Source organism: Egretta garzetta, unplaced genomic scaffold (assembly GCF_000687185.1).
Source record: "Egretta garzetta isolate BGI_Z169 unplaced genomic scaffold, ASM68718v1 scaffold172, whole genome shotgun sequence".
Classification (NCBI taxonomy): Eukaryota; Metazoa; Chordata; class Aves; order Pelecaniformes; family Ardeidae; genus Egretta; species Egretta garzetta.
This window is the reverse complement of record NW_009258951.1, coordinates 1,273,112-1,296,513: the sequence shown is the minus strand read 5'-3', so window position 1 is coordinate 1,296,513 and position 23,402 is coordinate 1,273,112. Positions and strand designations below refer to the sequence as shown.

The following is a 23,402-nucleotide window of genomic DNA, read 5'->3' as shown; positions in this document are numbered from 1 at the left end:
GCCCAGCGGTGCTCAAAGCACGTTCCTCTGGGAGACAGCAGAACCTGTCCCAGGGAATGCCCATAGAAAGCTGAGTGGGATTATACATGCAGCCAGCAAGACCTGCAACAGCACTGGGACTGAAACTCTTCTAAGGAGACTTCGGTTGGTGGCAGAGGTGGAAAACTCAGATAGCAGGACAGAAGGGGCACATGGCTGCTGGTCTGGGCCACTTCATGTGTTGCCAGTTACTTTGCAAATTCAGGGTGAGGGATAATGTGTGGACTGTATCCTGGAGGGAAGGGATACCAAGGATGAATGTTGAGAAACACTGCTGTAGCCATAGTACAGGAACAGCAGAAGCAGCAATGCAAACTCACTCACATTGTTCCTTGTGCCTGGGAATGCTTCCCCTGCGGCTAAAGGATAATAACTCATTTTCTTTATCCGTACAGTACATGGCATTTCTATGGAGATGGGTGCCAGTTAGTTCTGGCTGTGTCGGTGCCTCCTATAATGGGGAATTGTTATATCCCTGACTCTGCTCTTTGTACTCTTCCTCCCACTGGAAAGGAAAAAACTGTTGAAGTAGCTGACCTCAAAACATGGACACAGCTGGGAAATCTGAGCATGTCCAGCCAAAGCAGCACATGAAGTACATATGCTTTAGCAAAACAGGGTTTGAAAAAGCTGCAAAACATTGTCAGCCAGCGATGCAGACCTGACAAAGCTATTCATGCTGCATTTCAGGGAAGGAGGCATTTGTATTTCATGTATTGCCATTTCGTAGCACTCATTGCCCAGAGAATCTATTACTAAATACTGCCTCGGTTACTAAGGTCGAAGTGCACAAGTAGGGGGCCAAGCTGAGGGGAGGCAAAGTGAATGCTTCAACGCAGTCATGAAAAATATATCCTGAAGAGGGCAAAGTGTGTCCTTTAGAGAGCAAGTATTACGGAGAAAGATGATGAGGTGCAGCTACTAACTGGGGATCACAAGAGAGCACACAGCAATTCTGCTTTTTTTTTTTTTTCCTCCCTGTTTTAGGAAACAATGGAGTAGTTAGGCCAGGTGTAGGAGAACATCTGTGAAGTGTGGAGGCTGCAGATGTTCTGCTACATATCCTTCCTTAGTGTGGTTGGAAAAGGCAACAAGAAAATGCAGCATTTCTGGAGGTGACAAATCCCCATGGGCAGGGATCCCTTTTATAATCATACTGTTTCTGCCATCAGGTAGAGAATTTTTTAAGCCTGGAAAACACTGTCTCTTCTATAACTTAGTGCCCGCTGCATTGTAAACAAGACAATTTGTATGGTTCGGTTAAGGCGATTCCTAGTTTTAAAAATACACAGGCTAGGAAAACTAATTGCTCCAGGTGAGTTAAAAACTGTGTCATGTATCTGATGTTATGGTAATGCAGATCATAATAGTAGCATTTCATTAATTCCTGTACCACATCTTGTGCAGTGGGATGGGAGGACCACCCACTTTACCACTTCAAGAAATTTATGCAGCTTAATACTAGCACCTTTTAAATGAATGGCTGCATGCAGAACATACTGGAGACACTGCTCTACAGAGAAGCAAAAAAATCACTGAGCAATTGACTGGCTGTAGCTTGTGCAATTGCCTGCAACACACTTCTTGCAAGAACTCAGCATATTCTTGAAACGTGAGAGCTACTGCATTCACGGGAAGAGCTTGTCAGCTGTAGGTTGCCATCGTGATATACTACGGCTTATAGAGTCTGTGCTGATTTCCATTTTTTCTTTCCCCTCCACACCCCCAGTCGAAGCACTGGTGCAAGCGCCTACGGCTTTTCCTTTCCCCATTGACACAGCAAAGCAGAACCCTTCTGTATAGCAACCTGTTGCACTGTCACCAAGAACAAATGTTAGTTGCGTTGCTTACTGAATACTGGAAGGTTGTAACTAAGAGAACAGGATAGGTTATTTGAAACAGTTCAGAAATTACATGTGTTCTGCAGCTTTTGCTGCCTGCATGATAATTATCTTGTAGCAAGTGCTGTTCCTGGTTAAAGATTCATGACTGTCTTTGAGACTGCTCTCCCGGGCCTGCAGAATTCCAGTCTGCCTGGCAGTAAAGATCCTTCTGTCCCCTGTCCCTTATTACTTCTCTACTTAGAATAGATTTTGCTTCTAACATGTCAGAAATTCAGGGATGATTTGACTGCTAGGACAATGGTAAATTGCCATCACTGTCTGGGTCCTATTATATGAGATACATGTCTGTAGTATATTTTTATTCCCTTGAATTGGTATTCCCTCGTATGCACACAGGCCATATAGTACCCTGTGACCATATTGCACCTGTGTATCTGCTGGAAGACAGAGAATACACATGTGTTTGGCTAGAAGGGTTGATGCTTTCAGCCTGCACAGCAATGAATGTGTCCTGATTCTTTGTTCTTTTCATAGGCATGGATGCTCTTATGCCATGTCCAAAAGTATTGAGGTATTTCTGGTGGATATTAAAAGTAGGTACATGCTAGGAAACACTACAGGGGGAAGGGAAAAATACTTTTTTTTTTTCCCTGCCACTTTTTTAGTGTTATTGGTGTGTGATCAAAAGAAAGGACTGACCTGATTTTCCACCGTGCTCAGCACCCACACATCCCATTGAAGCTGATGAGAAGTGCAGGAGCTTACTGTTTTTGAAATCAAGCCCAGAATATGACGCATAATGCTGTGAAGGAGATACTCGACAACTAGATGAAAATATATACAGATAGAAGATACCAAAGCATTTCTATTGAACATTTTATTGTGAAGTAACCTTTCAGGTGGTGTTTCTATCACAAAGCTACAACTGTTGTATAGCTCTTACAACAGTTTCATTGAAACATTTTTTTTCTGTATTTTAGCTAGAGCATCCCTGTATGTAAAGAAAACAAATGCTATATGTTGTAAGCACCTATATTTTGAAGCAGGCCTTTGCAAGATCCTGGCCTTGGCTCTGCCCTCTGGAGGGTAAAACTCATTTGGGCTCAGAGTCAAGCATTCTCACCTATTTGCACTTGATGTTGTTGTCTGTGTGTTGATGCTGCTGCTGCACGCTCATCCTTCCATTATCTGCATTGCCATGTCTGTAACACAGCCTATATCTTGAAATGGCGAATCTTCCCAGGGCATGGAGGAGGAGGAGGCACAAAGCCAACTGGGTGAGGTACTTTGTCATGCTGAGCAACCTCTGCAATCGCTCTCTTTGCTACAGATTTTGCTGCGAGGATGGAGGAAGGAAATTCTGAAGAGCTGGATTCAGATGCAACAGGGTTATTGTGGGAAAGCCTGAGATTATGGTTTGTGTGGCCTTGTACAACACTGGGCTGCAGTCCTGCTGATATACCTTGACCTTTAGAGTAGGTAACTCCAGGCTGGAAAAGAGAAACAGTTTGTGTTCTGTGACTTGGGGCTTGTAATATACAGGTCACTGATGTCTCATGAGGTACCCTGCTCCTAACTAGATATAGGCCTCCAGCCCAGGTACAATATGTTCCTGACCATCACAGAAATTTGATTCCCATTTGAACACATACACAGGAGCCCAGGAACACATTTTTAATATCCGGTGGATCATTAGCACCAAATTCTGTGCTGTGTGAACTTTCAGGGCCACCTGTGCTGCTGGCAAAACATTCAAGACCAGCTGTCTTATCTTTCGTATACCTTCTAGACAGCTAATTACTATTGTGTTACCAAGAGCTCTGGTCCATAGGAAGTATTCAACCACCACCTAGCCCTTCTCAGACCAAATGGAGGCTAAAATACCTGGAGAGCACTCAGGTCCAGTGCATATATATGTTTCCCTCCTCTTGCTATAGCAGTGCAGGTCAGGCTCCCTGAATTCAGTCGTGTCTAAGGACTACTAGCAAAAAACCCCAGCTGATTTCATCTACCACAATGGCTCATTTATGTTTTACATCTGTCTGCCCCGTAGCTGAGCAGAGTTTGGTTCCCTTTGCCCTACCAGACACGTGAAGCTGGTTAGGAGGACAAACTGTGCCAAGCATGGATGGCAGGGGTAATTCCTGGCACAGAAATCCATAGGATAAACAGGAGCTACCTTACCTTTGTTTTTAGGATACAAAGTTAAACTCAAGTTATCACAGATAGCTAATGCAGTCTGCAGTGAAAGAGGCAAACTCGGGGTGATTGCTTCTAACAGTACTAGTAGGCTAGACTAATACTCTTGAAAGGAAGGGAATATCTGGGGTTGGTACCTGGTGTCCGTAGAGCTGGCAGTTCACTTGGAGGTCCTGTAAGGGACGTATTGCCTCTGACGCTGTGCAGAAACCAAAATTCTGGCAAAGCAGAATATAGTCAAGAGAAAATAGTTATAAAACAGAGGAGACCTGTGTTACAATTTTTAATTTCAGTACATTTAGAAATAGCTACATCTTCTCATGTTTTATCTGAGCAGTGAAGTGCTTGCTTTTTGGTCTGTTGGACTCAAAAGCCAAGCTGTTTAAATGCGTAACTATTAAATAAGTGAAACTCCTGTATTCTTCTAGAGTAAGAACCTTTGTATGTCTGGATATGAGGGAGGGAAAGAATATATAGGAATCTAGGTAAAAGGTTCCCACCCACTAAAACTGCCTAGGACTCAACTTCATCAGAAACAAAAGAAGAATTTTAGCATGATAAAGTACACAACATAATTCTTGAGACCCTATGTATCAGAACAAAGCATACTGACAGCACTTAAATTGTAGGAAGGTGAAACAGTCTGCCCTTTTGTTATGTGTTTGTGCACTGTCCAGTACAAAGAGCCTGATTTGCGCAGGTGGTCATGTTAAGAAGAGTAAACAATAACATATATTCTGTCGATTGAAAGTATTTTGTGTTAAGGACACTTTGGTCCTCAAGCTTTTTTGAAATATATTCAAATACATCAGGATTCAGTTCAGGTATCTCAGAGAGAAGGGAAAGGTGTGATATAGCTTTAGGAATTATGTATTGAAAAGCGTGTCATGACGGTATACAGCTCTTGCACTTTCATCCTCACAAAGTTCTATTCCTGCACAAGTGCGAGCGCATCACAGCATGCCGCCTTTCTACCTCGGAGCTGGCGAGATCAGGACTGATGTGCTGGCATACTTACAGACTGATCGTCAGGCAGCAGTTGACAAGCCTCCGCATTATCTTTAGCTTCTGCCGCTGAGCAGTTCGTGGCAGCCACAGCAAACTCAACAAAGACGGTATGCACTGGGTGATACTGATAAAACAGGAAAATTGTTTAAGTGACTTTGCACTGTGAAACTGCAGAGCTGCTGAGAAAAGATAAAAGGCGCATGTTGTGGCTTCTCGCTCTGCATCTCCCACTGAAGTGAAAGGGAATCCTGTGGCTAAAACGACACAAGATGCTTGGGAAATCAACAGCAATTCAGTAGGGCAAATTAGAGCAAGTTAAATCTGTTTGCAAGCATAACTAGTTAGCACTGCACAATTACCACAGAAGAAATACTCTGTTTACATGGAAGGCTAGTCATAGTTCTAGTGATTACCTGTATGTTGGCTCTTCCAATCTCAAGGAGCCTGAGGTAAGCATCAGTAGTTTTGCTGTTGTGGGCACTGAGCGCGGCTGTAACAGTTGTTAATACCTCGGTGTTATTCAGACGTGCCAGCAGTGGACAGTCAGGGCAGAGTCGGACAACATCTTCACTTGAGTCTGCAGGAGGAACCAAACAGATTGTGTTTCGATCAGGTTATAGGTTGTTTTGAACGGCTTTATAGACCTGTTCAGCACACAAAAACACTGTTTCATGGTCTGTCCCAAATTATAGAAGGCATTTTTGCAGTACAGGCTATAGATGGCAGTATTTAACAGGGCTGTTGCCATTTAAGTCTTTTCTGCAAGCAAAAGTGCTGTGGACTTCAATAGCACATTTTGAATGTTCTTACTCAGGTTTTAATCAATTCTCTTTCTGGCAAACTATCCATGACACCACTGGAAAGGTGTCCCAGCTTACACAAGGAATGGTGGAAAAATGAAGATATTTTAATTTATTGGAATCGTGCTTGCGTGAGTGTGTTTCATTCACTCACCAGTTTTGAAAGTAGCACTGAAAATATCTCCTACGGAGCAAAGAGATCTTGTACAGAGCATGCAGAATAGAGATTGCGCTTTCCCATGGCAATATTGAAAATGATGGGTTTAGTACATAAGCTGCATCTGGCAAAGCGGCTCTGAAGATCAACAAGCTCTGGTAAATCCAGACCAACAAGGAATCAAGCCCTTGAGGCTGAAATCCTGAGTGAAAAGCCTCAGTACCAGCAATCTCTAGGTCAAATCTGGGACTTGCTCCCCAGATAAGCTTATAGTATCTTATTTGTCATAGTAAAGAGGAGTAAAGAGAGGCTGGGTTTGTAGTGAAATGAAATCAGAAAAGGGGAAAAAATTACTTTCAAAACAGCTGGGTTTAGAAAACCCATTAAATGTCATCCTTTATGCCATCCTTACACGCGGCGTTTTAGAATCAGAAAAGCTAATGAACGGTAACCACTGCTATAACAATACTCCAGCCTCCAGATTCAAACCTAAAGAACAAAGTCCTTACCTGCATGTGAGTGGCATTTACTAGCAAGCACAGACAACTTTCCATCCAACTTCTGCAGTTTGACATCACAGTCCCCCTCAACTGCCTAGAGACAGAAATCAAAGAGTTACATCGTTCAGATAAATAGGAATTTCTGAAAAGGGCAACTATTACTAAATTCAAAAGAACAGATCCTGGCTGAGTGTTCCTGGCAAAATCAGTCTGATTGCAAAGGCACTGCTAGGCGTGACCTGGTGCCTGTGATTTTGCAAAAGGCAGACCAGAACTGCAAAATTTGGATCCAAATCTGGATCTCAAAAGTATCAGAAGTGCCAGGATAGCCAGCTTATGGACATTTGGTTCAGGTTCCCCTCTCATAAAGAGCAAAGAATGTGAATACTTATGAATTAAGACCTTCTGCAGAGCTGTTTGATAACATTCTTGCTAATCTCAGCTGGTCAGTGGCCATGGTAACAGCAGAGTGTGCTGCCTTGTGCGAGCTGGCTCCCGTGCAACGTGATGCAGCAGGGGAGGAGATGTCAAAGGCAAAGCTGGAGTCACTGGGAAGAGGGAACAGTTAGAATTACCTCCCCCAAGATGGAAAATGGGATCTGAGCCCTGGTGAATACAGGGGTGGATCATGATTCAAATTTAGTCATGAGCTCTGTGAATTGGGCCCCATTCTAGAAACAGCAGGCTTAAATTGTCAACTGCTTGCTCTGCTTTCTGCTTAGAAACCTGCGCTGCCTGTACTCAGACATTCCACTGCTTTGGTTAGGGAAAGCTTTTCGCAGTTGGATCACGCTTGCATAAGAACAAAATATTTGAGGCCAGTAAATTCCAGCTGAGCATTACTTTGAAGGCAGAGCCCTGTCTGAAGGCAATAGCTCCTTTGCGGTCTTGACTAGGACTCGGTGGCTAGACTGGACAGAAATTGCACTAGGTAACACCACACGTAGCCCAGGGAAGGTTGTGTTTGCACAGATTCACAAACTGCCCTGTCTACGGTTTGCAGTGAGGCAGTGACATCTGGGCTGAGCATGGAGGACTGAATCTGGAGCCCCTAAAAAAGGCCCCAAGGCATTCATGAACTGTATGTGGGATGTTACATGGACAGTGACCTGTCCTCTTCACATGTCAGGACATGAAAGAAATCCATGAGTGAAATCCTTCACAACCTGAAGGCAACTAAATCAACACGGAGCTTACAAGTGATTGGGTGGTTATAGGCTGTTACAGTGATATAACATTTGCTTGGAAACCTAACTGGTGATAGCCTCGCCTCTACCATCAACATACTGAATATGCACCTTTGAACTGAGCTAGTAGTGTTTTAAATACTCACATGCTCTGTGAAGCTCCTTACTGTGCAATTTGCAAGAGGCGTAGGGCTGAGAATGTGGCACTTGGTCTCTAATAAGTCAAGTTCAAGAAAGATTATGTCATTATTCGGCCCCTGGAAGGAAAAAAAACAACCATGGGAATTGTAGTAATTACTTTACAAAATGTCACCAGATTTCTTCTCTGGGGCTGCACTGTGGTCTCTGTTGCTGACTGTCATTGGGTATACACGAGAGTAACTGAATAGGTCCTTACTATTTCACTTCATAAAAAACAGAACCCAGATTTTTAGCTAGAGTAAGTCAAGATAGTCATGTTGATTTTATTTTATCTTTTTTATTTCCCCCGAGCTGGGGAACCGGCCCATATATTTTGGAAAGTCTAGCCTGTATGTAGTGGGTCAGTTCTCTTAAGTTAACTTGGTGTTATTTGTTGGATAGTTTTAAAAGCTGTCTTTGTTGATGAAAAAAACTTGTGTTTCTATAACTAGATACCAAATAAACATTGGTGCACCTTGGCCTGTCCCATTTAGTCCATTGGAATTACACTGAATTGTACCAGCTAAGTTCCAGCCCCAATACTCATGTTATTTATGGACTGCAGGATCTTCTATGGTTGTTCCTGAACCTTTGCAACTGTAATATAAGACATGTGAGTGGAAGGGCAGAAGTAAGGTTCTCTAGTTCCGAGATTGACTCTGAGGTTTGAGTCATGAGAGATTCCCTTTAAACCGATGAGTATTAGTGTAAAAGTACTAAATATGAGCAAAGCACTGTCACCAGTGTTTTTGTGGGGCTAACGGGGCACACTTCTCATCTCATTAATGTCTGTTTTAGTCTCTTGTAAACGACTTTGGTATCCCCTCTCTCATAACAAGTAGAAAACAGCCATGGAGTTTCATTCTGGTTAATATTTGGGACTGTTTTCAATGTTTTGAGAGAATCAAAGGTTCTGAATGGGTGCATACATTGTATTCATGACCATTTCTACAGCCTCTCTAGATGCCTACAATGACGGCAGTAGATCTTGGTGAAAATGAGACTACAAGCCACAGTTATTTCCATTCAGCTTCCTTGTCAGCTCAATGGGATATTAGGTAAAATTAATGCCTACTACAAAATCACTAATAGCATGGAGTTATGATAGGTATACATTTAGCCAATAAATAATTACCTGCATCACAAAGATTATCCTCACAGTTTTTCTCCAGATTAGCTACTGGGCTCATGAATCAGCACTTTGAAGATCTGCCTTAGCAGGCGCGCTGCATTTGTAAACTGAGCCCTTTCTAGCATTGTACAAAAGTATCTGAACATTTCTCTCTCCCTCTCTGTTCTGCTCTTTGAGAGATACATTCCAGTGACCTGGATTCTCAGCTGCTACCAGGTGGCATTGCCCCACTTAAATCAACAGAGCCATGCTGATTTACCCCATGTGGGGATACAGCCCTTGGCAGGGCTTGTTGGTCGCTTCCAAGCATCTCCAGGTTGACACGATGCTCTGCCTGCAAGCTCCTCACTTACCTGGGGTAGCACGCGGATATTCTCAATTCTGTTTAAGGCAAACTTGTATCCGTGATGGCTGTGGCCATTAATATAACTCACAGCTACTTCAGCTGCTGCTTCAGATTCTGGGTCATCGCAGCCCAAGGGAGCAGGGGGAGCTGCTGGTACAGCTTTGAGAATTGGAAGCTGAACAAGCAATATTAAAGCTACTAGTGCCTTCATGGCACCTGAGAAAAACCGATCCCTTTCAGAAATAAAGATCTAAGAGTACTGCTCCGATAGCAGTAGGTAGCTAGAACGGAGGTCTCATTTATATAGTACATACCACAGACTTCACATGAGCGCATGTCTGATATTTGTCCTGGTTCCAAGAGGCATTGCAAACAACAAAAGAGAAAAGTAAATGTTAGGACATCAAGCTGACTGATTAATATTGGCCAAAGTAAATTTTATCGGGTAGGATATTGCAAAGTCTGCTAAAGCAGCTAAAGAAGAAAGCGTCAGCAAAAATGTAACATAATTTTTAGACACTTTTCTACCAACTAAATACAGTACATGCAAGAGAAATGTGATCCTCCTGTTAGATGTGTAGAGATGCTAGCGCTAATTAGGCTTTCTTGTAAACAGGACACATTCTGTTAGGGCCCAAATCTCACCAGACAGCAGTCTAAATTGTGAGATCAGTAACATGATAAATTAGAAAATGGAATTTGAATGAGTTCTAAGGATCACATTCAACAGCAAATGTAATTATATAGCAACTTTTGCTACTGAATTCATTTGGAATAGGAAATGAGACGTAGTTTCTAAATCTTTTGCATCAGCTCTTTGTTTCTCTGAATAATCTGAATACTTCCAGTAGTTCCTAGAATTTTATTTTGCAAAGCAGGCATCTTGTAGAAATTTTTCTCGAATATGCTGTACAGATTTCAGGATTTGGCATAAGAATCTAAAGGGCACAAAAGTGTTTTAAGGAGAATACAGCTGCTTAAATGCTCAGGAGTGCTATACCCCAGCTTATATTTACATTCACAGTGTACATGTTTACAAAACAATAACTGGATAACAAAAATGTTCTGTGGAGCACAATATAGCTTCTGTGACATGTTCAGCATTTAACGTCTCTAATTTAAGCTGAGATGACTTTAGCTAGGTAGACTCTAGCTCAACCAGTAGAAAGGTTTTTCCTGTGGGGGTTTCAGAGTAGGTTTCTATGATGCATTTTATGGAGGTAATCAGGCTGCAGACTAGTAAAGGTGACTTTTGGCTTTAAAATATCTGAATCTCTGTCATCATTTTCAAGGAGTTCAGGAATTAGCTGCAGATTTGAGATGAATAGGAGGACTTTGGCATATTTAGAAGTCTTCACTTTAGATATTTCTCAGCTTGCAAGATAGGGTAAGTGGGGCTAAAAGATTTGTGAAGAAAGCAGTCTTGAGTTATGCCTCTCCTAGAATCTGGAAGTATGGAAAACAGCATAAATAGAAATGGTTCTGTTGGACAGGTTAAGTGATGAAGAAGGAGAGTGGGAAGAGACTAAAAAGATGGAATTATTTCCTTCAGCTGTGTAGGATGAGGTGGCTTTTGGATACTAGGATCTGCATATTGAAGAGGTTCCTGGGGAAAAGAAAGGCTTTTCCTCTCTCTTGCAGTAAAAAATTGCTCTGAGCATGATTTGTTTCTTCCCCTCACTTGAAGCAGGTGTTGTTTGGCATTCATTCTGTTGTGTGATCATTTGTCTTCTTGACTTTGGCCTGGAACACTTAAAGGATGAAGGTTTGGTGTCCCAAAAACACACTCCGAGTGTTCCTTGTCGGTATCTTTTGAATCATGGCAAATTTATTTAGAAAGATAATATTTTACTCTTTACTCTTAACCCACAGTTCAGTTTCTGACCTGTGAATCTATTAATTCCCTTTTTCCTTTTCTGGTATGAAACACTGGGGTAAACTTGCAACAGGTGCAGACTGAAATTGGTTTTCACCTAAGTGTCATATAATTACCTTAGCAAAAGACTTAGACCATTGTTTATAAATTTAGTGTGGTCATTACTCAGTTTCTTAGGTTACATCATCTCTACTTCAGAGTCACAAATACTGTAGGATGTGTAGCATTTCTGCAGTCAAACTCTAGGTATAATTTAAAACCCAGTTCAGTCAACTTCAGGTTCCATTTTCAAAGAACAACTTTAAAAACTCAGATAGCAAACAGGATTTATTATCTTCTTTCTTCCCTCTCCATTGTCACTCACATTCAGTATTCCATTTACCAAGCAGGACAAAAAGGGAATACCTTAGAGTCCACTGTACCTCTTCTCAGTTTCTCTATAGGTTTACTCAGGACCTTCCCCTCTTGGTGACTGCATGAACTTTCTTTGCTGGCATACAGAGCATCAGGCATTGGCAGGGACACCTTCCACTAGACCAGGTTTCTGAAAGCCTCGTCCAACCTGGCCTTGAACACTTCCAGGAAGGGGGCATCCACAACTTCTCTGGGCAGCCTGTTCCAGTGCCTCACCACCCTCATAATGAAGAAATGTGCCCACATGGTTATTAATGGTCAGTGCAATGCAGAGTATTTGCAGGTATCACTTTTTGGGTGACTTGTGATATGCGTGAGGAAACTGGTATTTGGTTTTTATGTTTGGGGAAGGAGTTTGGAAGTGCAATCTGGTAGTTTGGCTGCAGCTAATACGGCAAAGGAACCTTTCACCTTTTGGATACAGACTGACACAGATCTGCCTAATTATTCGCTTTTCGAAGTGAGATTGCTGATGTCAGTTCCCTGCAGGCCTGTGTCCCATCACAACTGGCCCTTTTTTGGGACCCTCATCCAAGAAGCAATAAATGCAGAAATAACCTCTCATTGAACTCAGTGAAGATCTATTCTCTCTCTTTCATGTCCGGGACATAGTAAGAAGTTGTGCTTTAGCAGTGGCTGCAAATAGTTCTTACAGCGCAAGAAAGTTAGCTGAATTTCACAGGCTCCTGGACAGAAGGTCACATCTCGACTCCACTGGAGTGAACAAGTCTTTCACAGAATCACAGTATCACAGAATGGTCAATGTTGGAATGGACCTCTGGAGGTCATCTTGTCCAACCCCACTGCACAAGCCAGGCCACCTAGAGATGGCTTCTGAGTATCTCCAAGGATGGATCCTGCACCCCCCCCCTAGGCAGCCTGTACCAGTGCTCGGTCACCCTCACAGTGACAAAGTGTTTCCTGATGTTCAGAGAACCTTCTATTTCAGTTTGTGCTTAATTTCCTCTGGTCCTGTCACTGGGTTGCCACTGAAAAAAGCCTGTCTCCTTCCTCTTTGCATTCTCCCTACAGATATTTATACACATTAAGATCCCCCCAAGCCTTCTCTTCTCCATGCAAAGTAGTCCTAGCTCTCAGCCTTTCCTCATAGGAGAAATGCTCCAGTACCTTAATCATCTCTGTGGCACTTCACTACACTGTCTCCAGTATGTCCATGTCTCTCCTGTACTGAGGAGCCCAGAACTGGGCACAGCACTCCAGGTATGGCCTTACCAGTGTTGAATAAAGGGGAAGGATCCCCTCCCTAAAGCTGCTGGCAATACTTTGCCTAGTGCAGCCCAGGATACTGTTAGCCCTCTTTGCGGCAAGGGCACGTTGTTGGCTCATGTTCAACTGGGTGCCCACCAGGACCCCCAGGTCCTTTTCTGCCAAGCTGCTTTCCAGCTAGGTGAGCCCCAGCATGTGGTCATTCCCCCCCTCCCCCCCAGCGCAGGATTTCATACTTCTTGTTGATCTTCATGAGGTTCCTGTCAGCATGTTTCTCCAGCCTGTCATGGTCCCTCTGGATGGCAGCGTGACCCTACTCCTCCCAGTTTTGTGTCATCTGTATACTTGCTGAGGGTACACTCTGTCTCATCATCCAGATCATTAATGAAGGTGTTAAGCAGGACTGGACCCCAGTATTGACCCCTGGGGTACACTGGTAGTTACTGGCCTCCAACTACATCTTGTGCTACTGATCACCACACTCCGGGCCCAGCCATACAAGCCAGTTTTCAATCTACCTCAATCCACCTTTCACATCAGTAGTGTTAGACTTTGGCCCTAGTGGATTAGGTTTCCTGAGAGACTTGACAGGGCTTCACTGTGATTCGAGTAGAACAATCTGGGTTTACTGCCCTTGTTATATAAAATATAGTATTGATTCTATGCTCAAGAATTGAGGCTCCACTGAATCCCAGTTCTTAATAATTCATATAAACCACAATGGAAAGGTGAGTTGATGGTTTTCTTTTTTGCTTTCTCTTGTTTTTTTTTTTTTTGGTTGGATGCTTATAACAACTAGTGATGATTGGAAACTTGCTGCCCCTGCTCAACCTTATCTGGAAAAAAAAAGCAAAGAATTGCTTCCGCAAGATGTCAAGCTGACACCTTCCTGAGCTTAAAATTCAAACAAATTAAACAAGCAAACAGATAAATATCATCCTTTTAAACCTTCAGATCAAAGTTAAACACTTGTGGGGATTTCTGAGGCTCTCTTTTCAGATTACTAAACCGTCATTTTTTGGTAAAGCAGACAGAACTGGTCCAATTCTCTGCACCACATCAAAAGATGCATTTCTGAGCAGTCAGGCATTGTACAGTACTGCAAAACTTAATCACCTCATGCTTTACACTTGATTAAGTACATTACTTTTGGATCATGGCATTCACAAGATATTGGAACATCGGGGCTGTCTTCTATATAGCCATCACCTACACAGAAACCTGCACACTAAGGCAAGAAAATACAGGGAAAATGTCAGGTAGTTAAAGTGACCAGCCTTGTCAAGGCAGCCTATTGCTTCCTCGAGTGACAGTATAATCAGCATTTAAAAATAAAGTGTATGAAAACCCATAGAGGTCTGAGAAAAGCCTCAAGACAAATTAGACTAATTGATTTGCATAATCTTATTGGCCCCTTTCCACTACATGGGCAAATCTTCAGCAGATGTAAGTTGGCTTAGATTCACTGCAGTCCAAATCCCCAAGTGTCTCTATACCAGAAATTTCAGGCTGCAGAAAAACCTGTGAAGTTTGAACAGTTTTACCAGACTGTAATTGTAGAACATTATATGTTAATTCTTTTTTTTTTTTTTTTTTTTCTAACATGAGAGTCTTTAAAGGAAGGAAGGCTGACCATGTGCCATACTTCGCTGTAGTATTTGCAGTTGAGAGATTTCTTACTGTGAGAAATAAAATGTGCAGACATGGCATCTAATTTGGGAGCCTCTAGTTTTGGGTGCCCAGCTAGAGATTCCTTTTCATTCAACTTTGCTGATCTCAGTCTGTTAATCTCTATTTTCTTTTAACAGTAAAATGGAAATAAGTCTTTTCCATTTTACTTCTGTGATCTGAAATAACTCAGGGAATTTTGTAGGAAGTTGCAGTATCAGTGGGTAAAAGGCTCTATTCAAAACCTTAGAAGAATCTAAGAGTCAGGCAAACTGAATGCCAGTCAGTAAAAATGTAGGGATTCCTGGACTTACTGGAGATGAAGAAGGATTGAGAGGATTGAAATTTGGGCTCCTAGGTTTAGTATTGATTATTTCAGGGAAATTTTATTTGCTGGAATTTCCTTTCAAAAACTGTACTGCTTTTTGTTTGTTTTTGTTTTTTGTTAAAGAGCATGAAAAGTTGTCAAGAATTCTGAAATTTTTACTGGAATGGAAAGTCTCATTTTTGACCAGCTCTCCCAGACAAAGTCAGCCAAGTCTATTTCTGTTCTGTTCTCTCTTGTTCTATTTTGTTCTTCTATTGTCTGTGCCACTGAAATACTTGAGTGCCTTCCAGAAGTACATCAAGTGACTTAACTAGCATTTGTTACATCAAAGTCTATTCTCCTTCTCTTCCCAGTGGAAAGATTATATAAGATGTTTTGTCTTAGTGAAGTTTTTGATTGATTTAAATTTTCCTCCCCATTTCCGCATTTTCTCTGCTGTGTGTTTTGATGTTGCAGTCAGTAACAAGAGTGGTTTTCTCAGTTGCAGGTTTTCAAGCTCCTGTATGACTTACCCTGTGTTATGCTGTCCTGCTATGCAAGACCCCCCATTCCTAAATTTTTATACTTTTTTACTGTTTTATCAAGGTCAAAGTTATTTATGTTGCCATGCAACTCTTAACAGTGGCATATTTTTGCTTCAGCCCTGCAGGGATGTCATGGTTCTCTCAGTATCATGCCTGTGCAATTTGATGGGTGTGGGAAAGCTGTGTTGGAGATGGATAGGTGGCAACTGTGAAATCAGAGATTAGCAGCTACCGAAGTTTTTCTTTTGCCTTTATGTCCTTATGCTATAGTTTGGGCTTCCAAGCTTATATGGGTGCTCCCCATGGTCATTGCTTCATATCAGAACCTAGAACAAATAAAGCAAGATACCTGGGAAGAGACTGCAGAGCTGAACAGCAGGAGCAAACAGTGGCTCAGACAACAGAAACAGTACTTCTCACTGAGTAAACAGACGCTCTGCTGTCAAGCTGACCTCTCTTTGTCTCAGTGAACAGCACGTCAGCCTCAGTGAATTTAAGCTCCACGCACTATGAGAACCAGTGACTGTCCTGGCATTACCAGGGTATCCACAGACGCATGGCTCCAGTTAAAAAGGGAAATTGAAACATGCCACATTAATTCCTTCTACTTACAGGAATGTTTGAAGATGTAAATGCACAATTGGTCTGGACGCTGTCATGTCCTATGATGCTATTAGTCTCTTTTGATGGAGAACTCCACATGATAACTCCACATGTTTTCTTCCCTTGCTGAGTTAAATCCCGAAATTTAGTAGCAAGTGTTAGGGAAACCTGCTGTGCTCTCTGGATTCCCACATGCTCAGCTGCAATGACATGTTTTTGATGTGAGAAACCAAGTTCACTCTTGGCACTGTAAGTGCTTTTTCTGCTGAGTTTGGTAGAAAAGGCTGTGCATTCATTCTTGCGTGGTGACAGTCTGAGAGCATGAAGTTGTTACCTACTCATACTAAGCCACTGGTTTTGAAAACGGTGCATGTGTTTCCAGGTGGAGGCTCGTTGGCCTGACGGGCAGGAGGGTCCACGCTGTTAGTGGCAGGGCTAAGGAAGGTGGGAGGATGGCAAACTGATACGCTTTCTCACCTTGGAGCACTCCTTCAGGAGCATGACCAACTCAATCAATATCCCAGTGAGATTTACATAATTCTGGCAAGCAAAGGGTTTTTAAAATAGTAGTTATTTATTTTTAGTGAGGCAGATGGTCAAGAAGGGTTTTTTTTTTACTGCTACATGTCCCTAAATCATCCATTTATTCAACTCTTCCTACTGCCTTCCAGCCACATGGCTAAAAAACTGGAACTAGGATTGGAAATATGAGAGGGACATTTTAATTTAATAGCATGGAGGGAATAGATCAATAACACATTTGCAATAGGGGAAGTGGGTCTTTCCAAGCTAGTGCAGTTTGAAAGAAATTATATATTCCTGCTTAAGGAGTTGAAATTTTGCATGTTAGACATAAAGTGCAGATGACTTTTATGACAACGAAGTAGCTAGACTTACAGCTTTCCTTGCTTAATTTACACAACATCGGATTCACAGCAGACAGGGACTCCAAGCTGTCAAGAGCAATAAACATGAGGCACTCTGAACAGACACAGGTGCCCAGGTGACCTTCTCCTTAGCATCTAGAAGAAAGGGAGATGTGAATGTAAGCATCGTGGGCTGATTAAAAACAACATCCAGTGTCACATTTATATAAAGAGGTGCACATCAACACCTTTTCCTGGTATGGTGTGAATTTGTTAAGTTTTGTAATGCCAAAGGAAAGAGAGCTGTACCGTTGTTTACATTCAGCCTAGAAATTCTGAACCTAACAGTGATGTTAAATTCTGCCAGTTAGAAAGTGTACATATAACTGGCCAGTGTAGAATAATGCTTTTGTACTCATGGATTTATGAATAAAACAGATAAAAATAAATCACAGAACTGCTTTGGTGAGGCTACAAGATTTTGTGGTGGGCATCTCAGCCTTTGCCTCTGGCATATCCGCTCTGCTGTTCTCTCAAGTATTGTTGGTCTCAGTGGGTTTCTAAGTTTTCCATTCATTATTTCCATTCTTCATTGCTGGTGGCAGCACCCTTTCCCTGACACCCAGGTCTGCCTCTTGAAGGGGACCTTGGGTCTTTTTGAGTCCTCTTGTTTAACACAGTCAGCCTGGGTCTACATCATAATCTTCTTCCTGCCAAATATCTCCGAAATCCCTATTTTGTCTGCCACAATAGCTCAAATTGTTCATATATGCTGATTTCCATATGATGATTGCCTGTACAGTACAACCACTGATCTGACTCACTATGCTACTCTGCTGAGTACGTCATCATTTCTCCAAGTGGTTCTCCATTCACAAAAACATCAAGCTCAATTTTCTCCTCTCATCTGCAAGGTCCTGGCCAAGACCAGACCTTCTCGTTCAGCTGATCACCTAGATCTCACCTCGTCCCCAATGCCATCACTATCTCTTTGAGCCATTCAGCCATGTCGCTGACAGATACGTCTCTCTCTTTCACTCTCTTCAGAAAGGATCTCATTTCTGAGCTTGTCCTTGAGGCTATCGCCTCTCTGAATTCTCACAGGGACCGAAGAACTGCCCCTTGACACGTTATCTATGGTAATGTGTTACACGACTTTTAAACCTGTGTTTATTATACAGAGGGCTGCACTTACAGTGAAAAGTTTTTAGGACCCCACAAGTCAAAACATTTGAAAACCACCTGAAATTTCTGCTCCATTTCTGTTTTGTCAGGTATTTGCCTAATTTGCTTTTAAGAGCACTGTCCGTGGCAATGTACGCTAAGGACAGCATTATCTCCTTTGCTTACAAAGAACAGTCTGGTATGAAACATTCCTTTGAAAATGGATGCCTTGGCTGGCCCCTTCCTAACTCTTGCCTGCATGTTGGTGTGTGTAAGGAGGGAGGAAACCATCCTGTACTCCACACACAAGCCTCGAAAATGAGACTGTCCTTGGGATAGGTGGAGGAAAGCCTTTCACTGACAAAATGGAACGCATAGTATTTACTTGCTATAGAAGAGGGAATGATGTCTAGCTCATACATTTTGAAGCCTGTGAGTTCCTAACAGAAATGTTGTTAGTACTGGTGTCAAACATTGCTGTTTATCTTGCTACGTAACTCACCTGGAACTCAGGTGCAGTTGTAATCGTGCATTAACACTGGAGTATAAGGCTTGACTAGGATTATGGTGTAGCAATTCCCAGGTACTTTCCTAAAGGAAACGAGATCTTTTGTTAACTTTGCATCAATAAGAATATAGTAGATGCCATTTGCCTGAAGTTTCATGGCAAATGATTTGCTTCATTGTGTGAAGCTTCTGTTATGCTGTTGTGTAATGATGCAATATAAGGATTCAGTTTTTAGAGAACTTCTGGGTGTTGGTTAGAAATCTTGCAGTCTGAATTCTCACTTAGTGAGTATTTCCAGAGGAAATATTTTTTTTGAGTGCAGCTGAAGTACTGTTAAAGATTATTGTGTAATGTTATGTGTGTATCATAGGAACAGGTAGAGACAGAGCACTAAAAGAGGATTTCCTTGCTTGAAATTCCCAACTATTGTCAGTGTTCATCTCTTTCTTGGCTTTTGATATAGCCCTGCAAGTGCTTAAGAGTCAGGTACTTGGGGCAGGCTCACGGAAATGCCAGTACAGATGGACAGATGCACTACATGTGCTTTGGTGGGCTAAAGCACTGTTGCAGAGAACTGCTAGAGACTATTTGTACACAGAGAACCAAATAATTCATATTCCCTGCTCTGTAATCAAAAGCCATTCTTGGCTGGGGGAGATCCCTATAACAACATTCTTGCCTCCCCTTGAGAGAAGGAAGCCAATGATTATTCTGTTACCCTTCATTATCATTCAGTGTGGTATAAAATGGCCAGGACTTGAACTCTCAAGTGCCCAGGAGGGCCAGCACATGAATATACCTTGTGTCAGCAGAGGCCATTTCAAATAATACAGATGATGACAGATTGATGTTGGTAGCTCATTAGGCAAAGCACTGACCGAGACATCAAATTCCTTTCAGCAAGAATATGGCTGGACTGTTTGCTGTTGTGCATTAATGGAGAGACGCATTTTTCTTCTTTGATTTCTTGTGCTTCCTGCTTCCCATGTTTGCATCAGACAGTGCCGGCTATCAGATCTGTCATCATGTTTGACTTTCCTAATGTGAACAGCTGTGCCAGAAGAATCAATGTGTAAAGCTAAACCCAATCTGTAGATATAGTATATATAGTACATTTCAACAAAAGACCTGTGTTCACAAGCCTCCTGTGGCATACAGATTTTAATATAACACTTGGCTTCTAGCTCATCCAGATCCAATAGTACAATCTTCCCACCCATGCCTGAAAAGATAGAGAACAGATTTCTGAAACAGTGTAAGGTGTATTTAAATTGCTGTCTCCTTGATATGCTAACCCCTGCTCTTGTGGATTATGCCTTTATGCTTTTGGGGCATGCCTTAACCCATGTGGTTAAGCTGGTAGCCTGTGGGCCAGCCTGATCTGGCCTTCTGCCTCTTCCTGAAGAAGATGGGGAGCAGTTTTCCAAGCAGCAAACATTACCACATTTCTCAACCTACCGATTCACAGATGAAGCCAGGTCACTTCTCCTGCTATCACCTTCCTCGCCAGTGATCTGTCTGGGGAGGAAGACAGAGTGCACTGGGCAACTTGCTGCAGAGGAGAAAGGGAGGTCCACGATTTAGTGAGGGAAGGAATCCCCAGACCATATTCTGTCCTTGTGCCCAGCAAGGATAAAATATTGTGTAGTCTGGGAGCTAAGTAAGGGCAAATATGTCTGAGGCTTTTGGCCACTGTGACTACCTAAGAAGAAGGGCTGGTACTGATGCAGAAAAGAGGAGTTCACTGTTGCTGAGAGGGACCACAGAGATGAGATGGACACCCAAAGGAAGAAATCAAAGCAAGGACAGGAGGAGGAGAGTACTCAGCAACTGAAAAGATCCCAGGGTGAGAATGGGTGCTAAAATAACTGGGACTGTGACGGCTGCCTGCTGCAAACAGCTCATTAGCCCCCATGCATACCAAGCGGTTGATCCAGCCTCATTGTACAGCATCACCTCTGGAGGTTCTTTGCAGCCATGCAGTTCTGCCGCTTTGTGATTCAGTAAGTAATCTTACAATACACTGGGTACTTTATCCTCACAGCTGATATTATACTCAGTGCTTTTAATACCCAAAATGGTTTTACAAACTATATGGGTAATCATCCCTTGGAGGCAGGAAGAGAAAAACATTGCATTTATACAAAATATAATCCTGGAATAAACCCCACTGCCATTCTGGTATGGTAAATGTCACAAATGGACCTGATTGCTATGATACAGAAACAGTCTTTTAAAGTGAATATGCATTTTTCCCTGCTTACTCTAGTTTGCTCTGCTGTTAGGTCCTTGTCTTTCAGGCTGTGGTCTAAGGTATACCCTTGGAGTAAATTGAAAGACCGGTGATGAACTGCTTTAAATAGAACTGGCTTTAAATAAAGTCAATGAGAAATGATGATACTGGACAGGAGTAGCCTGTCAGACATTTCCCACATCTCAGTGTTGTGCTAGACATCTTACGTGAGAAGATTAGTGTTAACATTACATCTAATGTTGCTAATTGGATGATTCACGTACCTTTTATTGATCTTGTTTGAGATGAGTTTGTAACTGTTGGTTTGGTCTTAATTTATATAACTGGTGGCCAAGTGCACTGTTTTCTTAGTAATTCTTGCATTACAGAGATCTAGATGCAATGACAGTAACTGCGCCTGGCAGTCTACCATCTGGGTAGATGCTAATAAAATAATCATCTGCATAATTTTGGAAGTCATTGCAGATACTGGGGGAAAAATGTATTGGGCTTGATCTGAAAATTGCAGGCAACCCAGTAGAATAATAATGATACAAATAATTTCCGCTAAAATCCTGGAATGGTCTCTGGTGGGATTTGTTTTACATGCATCATGAAGCTGCGTATGTTAACTTTGCTTTGATATCAAAGGTAAATAGAGGGTGAATGATTAAATCATTTCTATTCAGTTTTGCTGAAAGTAAAATTTAAGTCAGTAAGAAATGAACGATTTCTGCTCTGTATTATGACAGTAATGAGGGGGGAAAACCCTGTTTTCTTGCATTGCTAAATAATAAACTATTAGGGCCTAGAGATCTCGGTCGCAATTGGGTCCCATTGTTAGGATCAATATGCATTTGTAAGGAAAAGACAGTTCGCTCTCCAAGGAATATATGCTCTCTGGCTTCTTCTGCATTCTGAAATCAACTGTAACTCGCCCCAAAGCTGCCCCCAAATAAATCTAGAAAAAGTAATACTTCCTTAAGAAGTATGGTTCTGTGAGAAGATATGTGTGGCTCCAGCACATTAGCACCATACTTTATTCGGAAGTAATTTCCCCTATTCCAGTCCAAAGGCCCTTTCTGCAGCTGAACGCAAAATGCCTTATTTTGGGGCAGCACTGCCCACACATCATGTTATTTCTGAAATAGCTATTTCCATATTCAGTTCCCACTCTGTCTCCATCCAGTTTATCTTTACCAAAAACACTGGAAGGTGCAGCAGTGCCTGTGGAAAAAACATTGGAGCAATGAGCCAGACTGGTTGGTCCCTTGGGTAGAGCAGAGAGCGGGACTGGAGATGATCTGATATTTATGATCTCGAACACCACAAATTGAAACTTCCCAGCAACTGAATTCTGTGAAAAGAACTGTGGGAGGGAAAAATAGGAAAACCCATTAAATTCCACTGAAACTAATCAGGCTGGAAGAGCTTTTAAGAAGGCCAGCATGGAACCTTTGTAGGTATTTTAAAAAACATTTCTCACTGACTGGCTGGGTTTATAGCCTGTCCCCGCAGACTAGGGTCTATGTGGGATAGTTAATGCAAAAGATTGTGCTCGGGCTTTTGGGTAATGGGTATTTAAATGGAGAGCTTGAGCTGGGAAACCAGTTTAGCCAAGTTTGAAGGGACTGCAGAATGGAAAATTACCAAGAACAAAACAGGTATCAAGACAGTGTTGAACAGACCTGCAGAATGCTAAGGGAAGCTTGTGGTAGGAGAGAAGGAAGGATGAACAGGCTTTCCTAGAGCAGAGGGTCAAGTTTGCTGTGTAAAAAAGGTCAAAGAAATGTGACCTGAAATAAGAGCAGAAAGGTGTCCATATTTTTGAAGAGAAGCTATTAGGGCAGAAGAACCTGAGCCTACAAACAAAAAATGCTTGAGTAGCTAGAAACTAGAGGAGGTGCTGTGTGAGGGGTTGAGTACATTTTATCTGTAGCCAAACTCTCTTATACTTCCAATTTTTAGTGCTCAGAAAACTGTGGAAAACCTGCACCAGTGACACATCCCAGAGGGGCATATTCTGGATTCAGGGGTTTTTACCTTCAGTGAGATGGTGAACGTGCTGGGAGAAAATCAAGGCGATGGTGCTAGTAGCAGGTGTTCAGCGCCGGGCTCGGGGACAGCCACTGCCAACTGTTCTGCAGCCACTGCTCTGTGCCTGCAGACCAAATGCCAGGATCCATGCCTAACGCTTCCCAACTGCAGGAAACTCGGGGCAATCTGGCAGGTGTCCATCAAAGTACTCAACCACATCTGTGATGCTGTGACAGGTCAGGGAAACAGGGCAGGCGTGGAGAATGGAGCAGGCTCAATTCCCATGTCTGCCCCTAAGGCACGGGTTGACGTTACCCGTCGGCTGATGTAGCCGCTAGCTGCCGGGGAAAGGGGAGGTCCCGTCCCCTGTTCCTAGCCACAGGTTCTCACCCTTCTCTGGCATTCCTCCATCGCTCATCTGACCATGCGGTGAGGTGATGCAGGGAGCTATGCCAGCAGAAAATGAATCATTCATTATGGTAAGGCTGGCTCTTTGGCAGATTAACTCTATGAGTTGGGTTAACAGAGATCCAGTGGGTGGCTGTGTTGGCACAAGGGGAAT

At 42.5% G+C, this 23,402-nt stretch overlaps 1 protein-coding gene across 1 annotated transcript; it reads right to left on the bottom strand.

The window, feature by feature from the left end:
* Nucleotides 1-3,097: 3,097 nt before the first annotated feature.
* On the bottom strand, nt 3,098-9,603 carry AHSG (alpha 2-HS glycoprotein). Its single transcript, XM_009634398.2, has 7 exons — nt 9,400-9,603; nt 7,881-7,991; nt 6,557-6,641; nt 5,504-5,667; nt 5,101-5,214; nt 4,220-4,300; nt 3,098-3,373 (listed from the first exon to the last, which is right to left on the bottom strand). The coding sequence occupies exons 1-7, from the start codon at nt 9,601-9,603 to the stop codon at nt 3,098-3,100; spliced, it is 1,035 nt and encodes a 344-aa protein (XP_009632693.1).
* Between the last annotated feature and the right edge of the window lie 13,799 nt (nt 9,604-23,402).

Bases quoted from the DNA above. Each gene is read 5' to 3' on its own strand.
- AHSG (XM_009634398.2), bottom strand. From the start codon at position 9,603: ATGAAGGCACTAGTAGCTTTAATATTGCTTGTTCAGCTTCCAATTCTC. The intron at 5,668-6,556 runs GTAAGGACTTTG...TTCCTCCTGCAG, and splicing joins TAAATGCCACTCACATGCAG to ACTCAAGTGAAGATGTTGTC. The intron at 3,374-4,219 runs GTACCAACCCCA...TCTCTTTTCCAG, and splicing joins GCCAGCTCTACGGACACCAG to CCTGGAGTTACCTACTCTAA.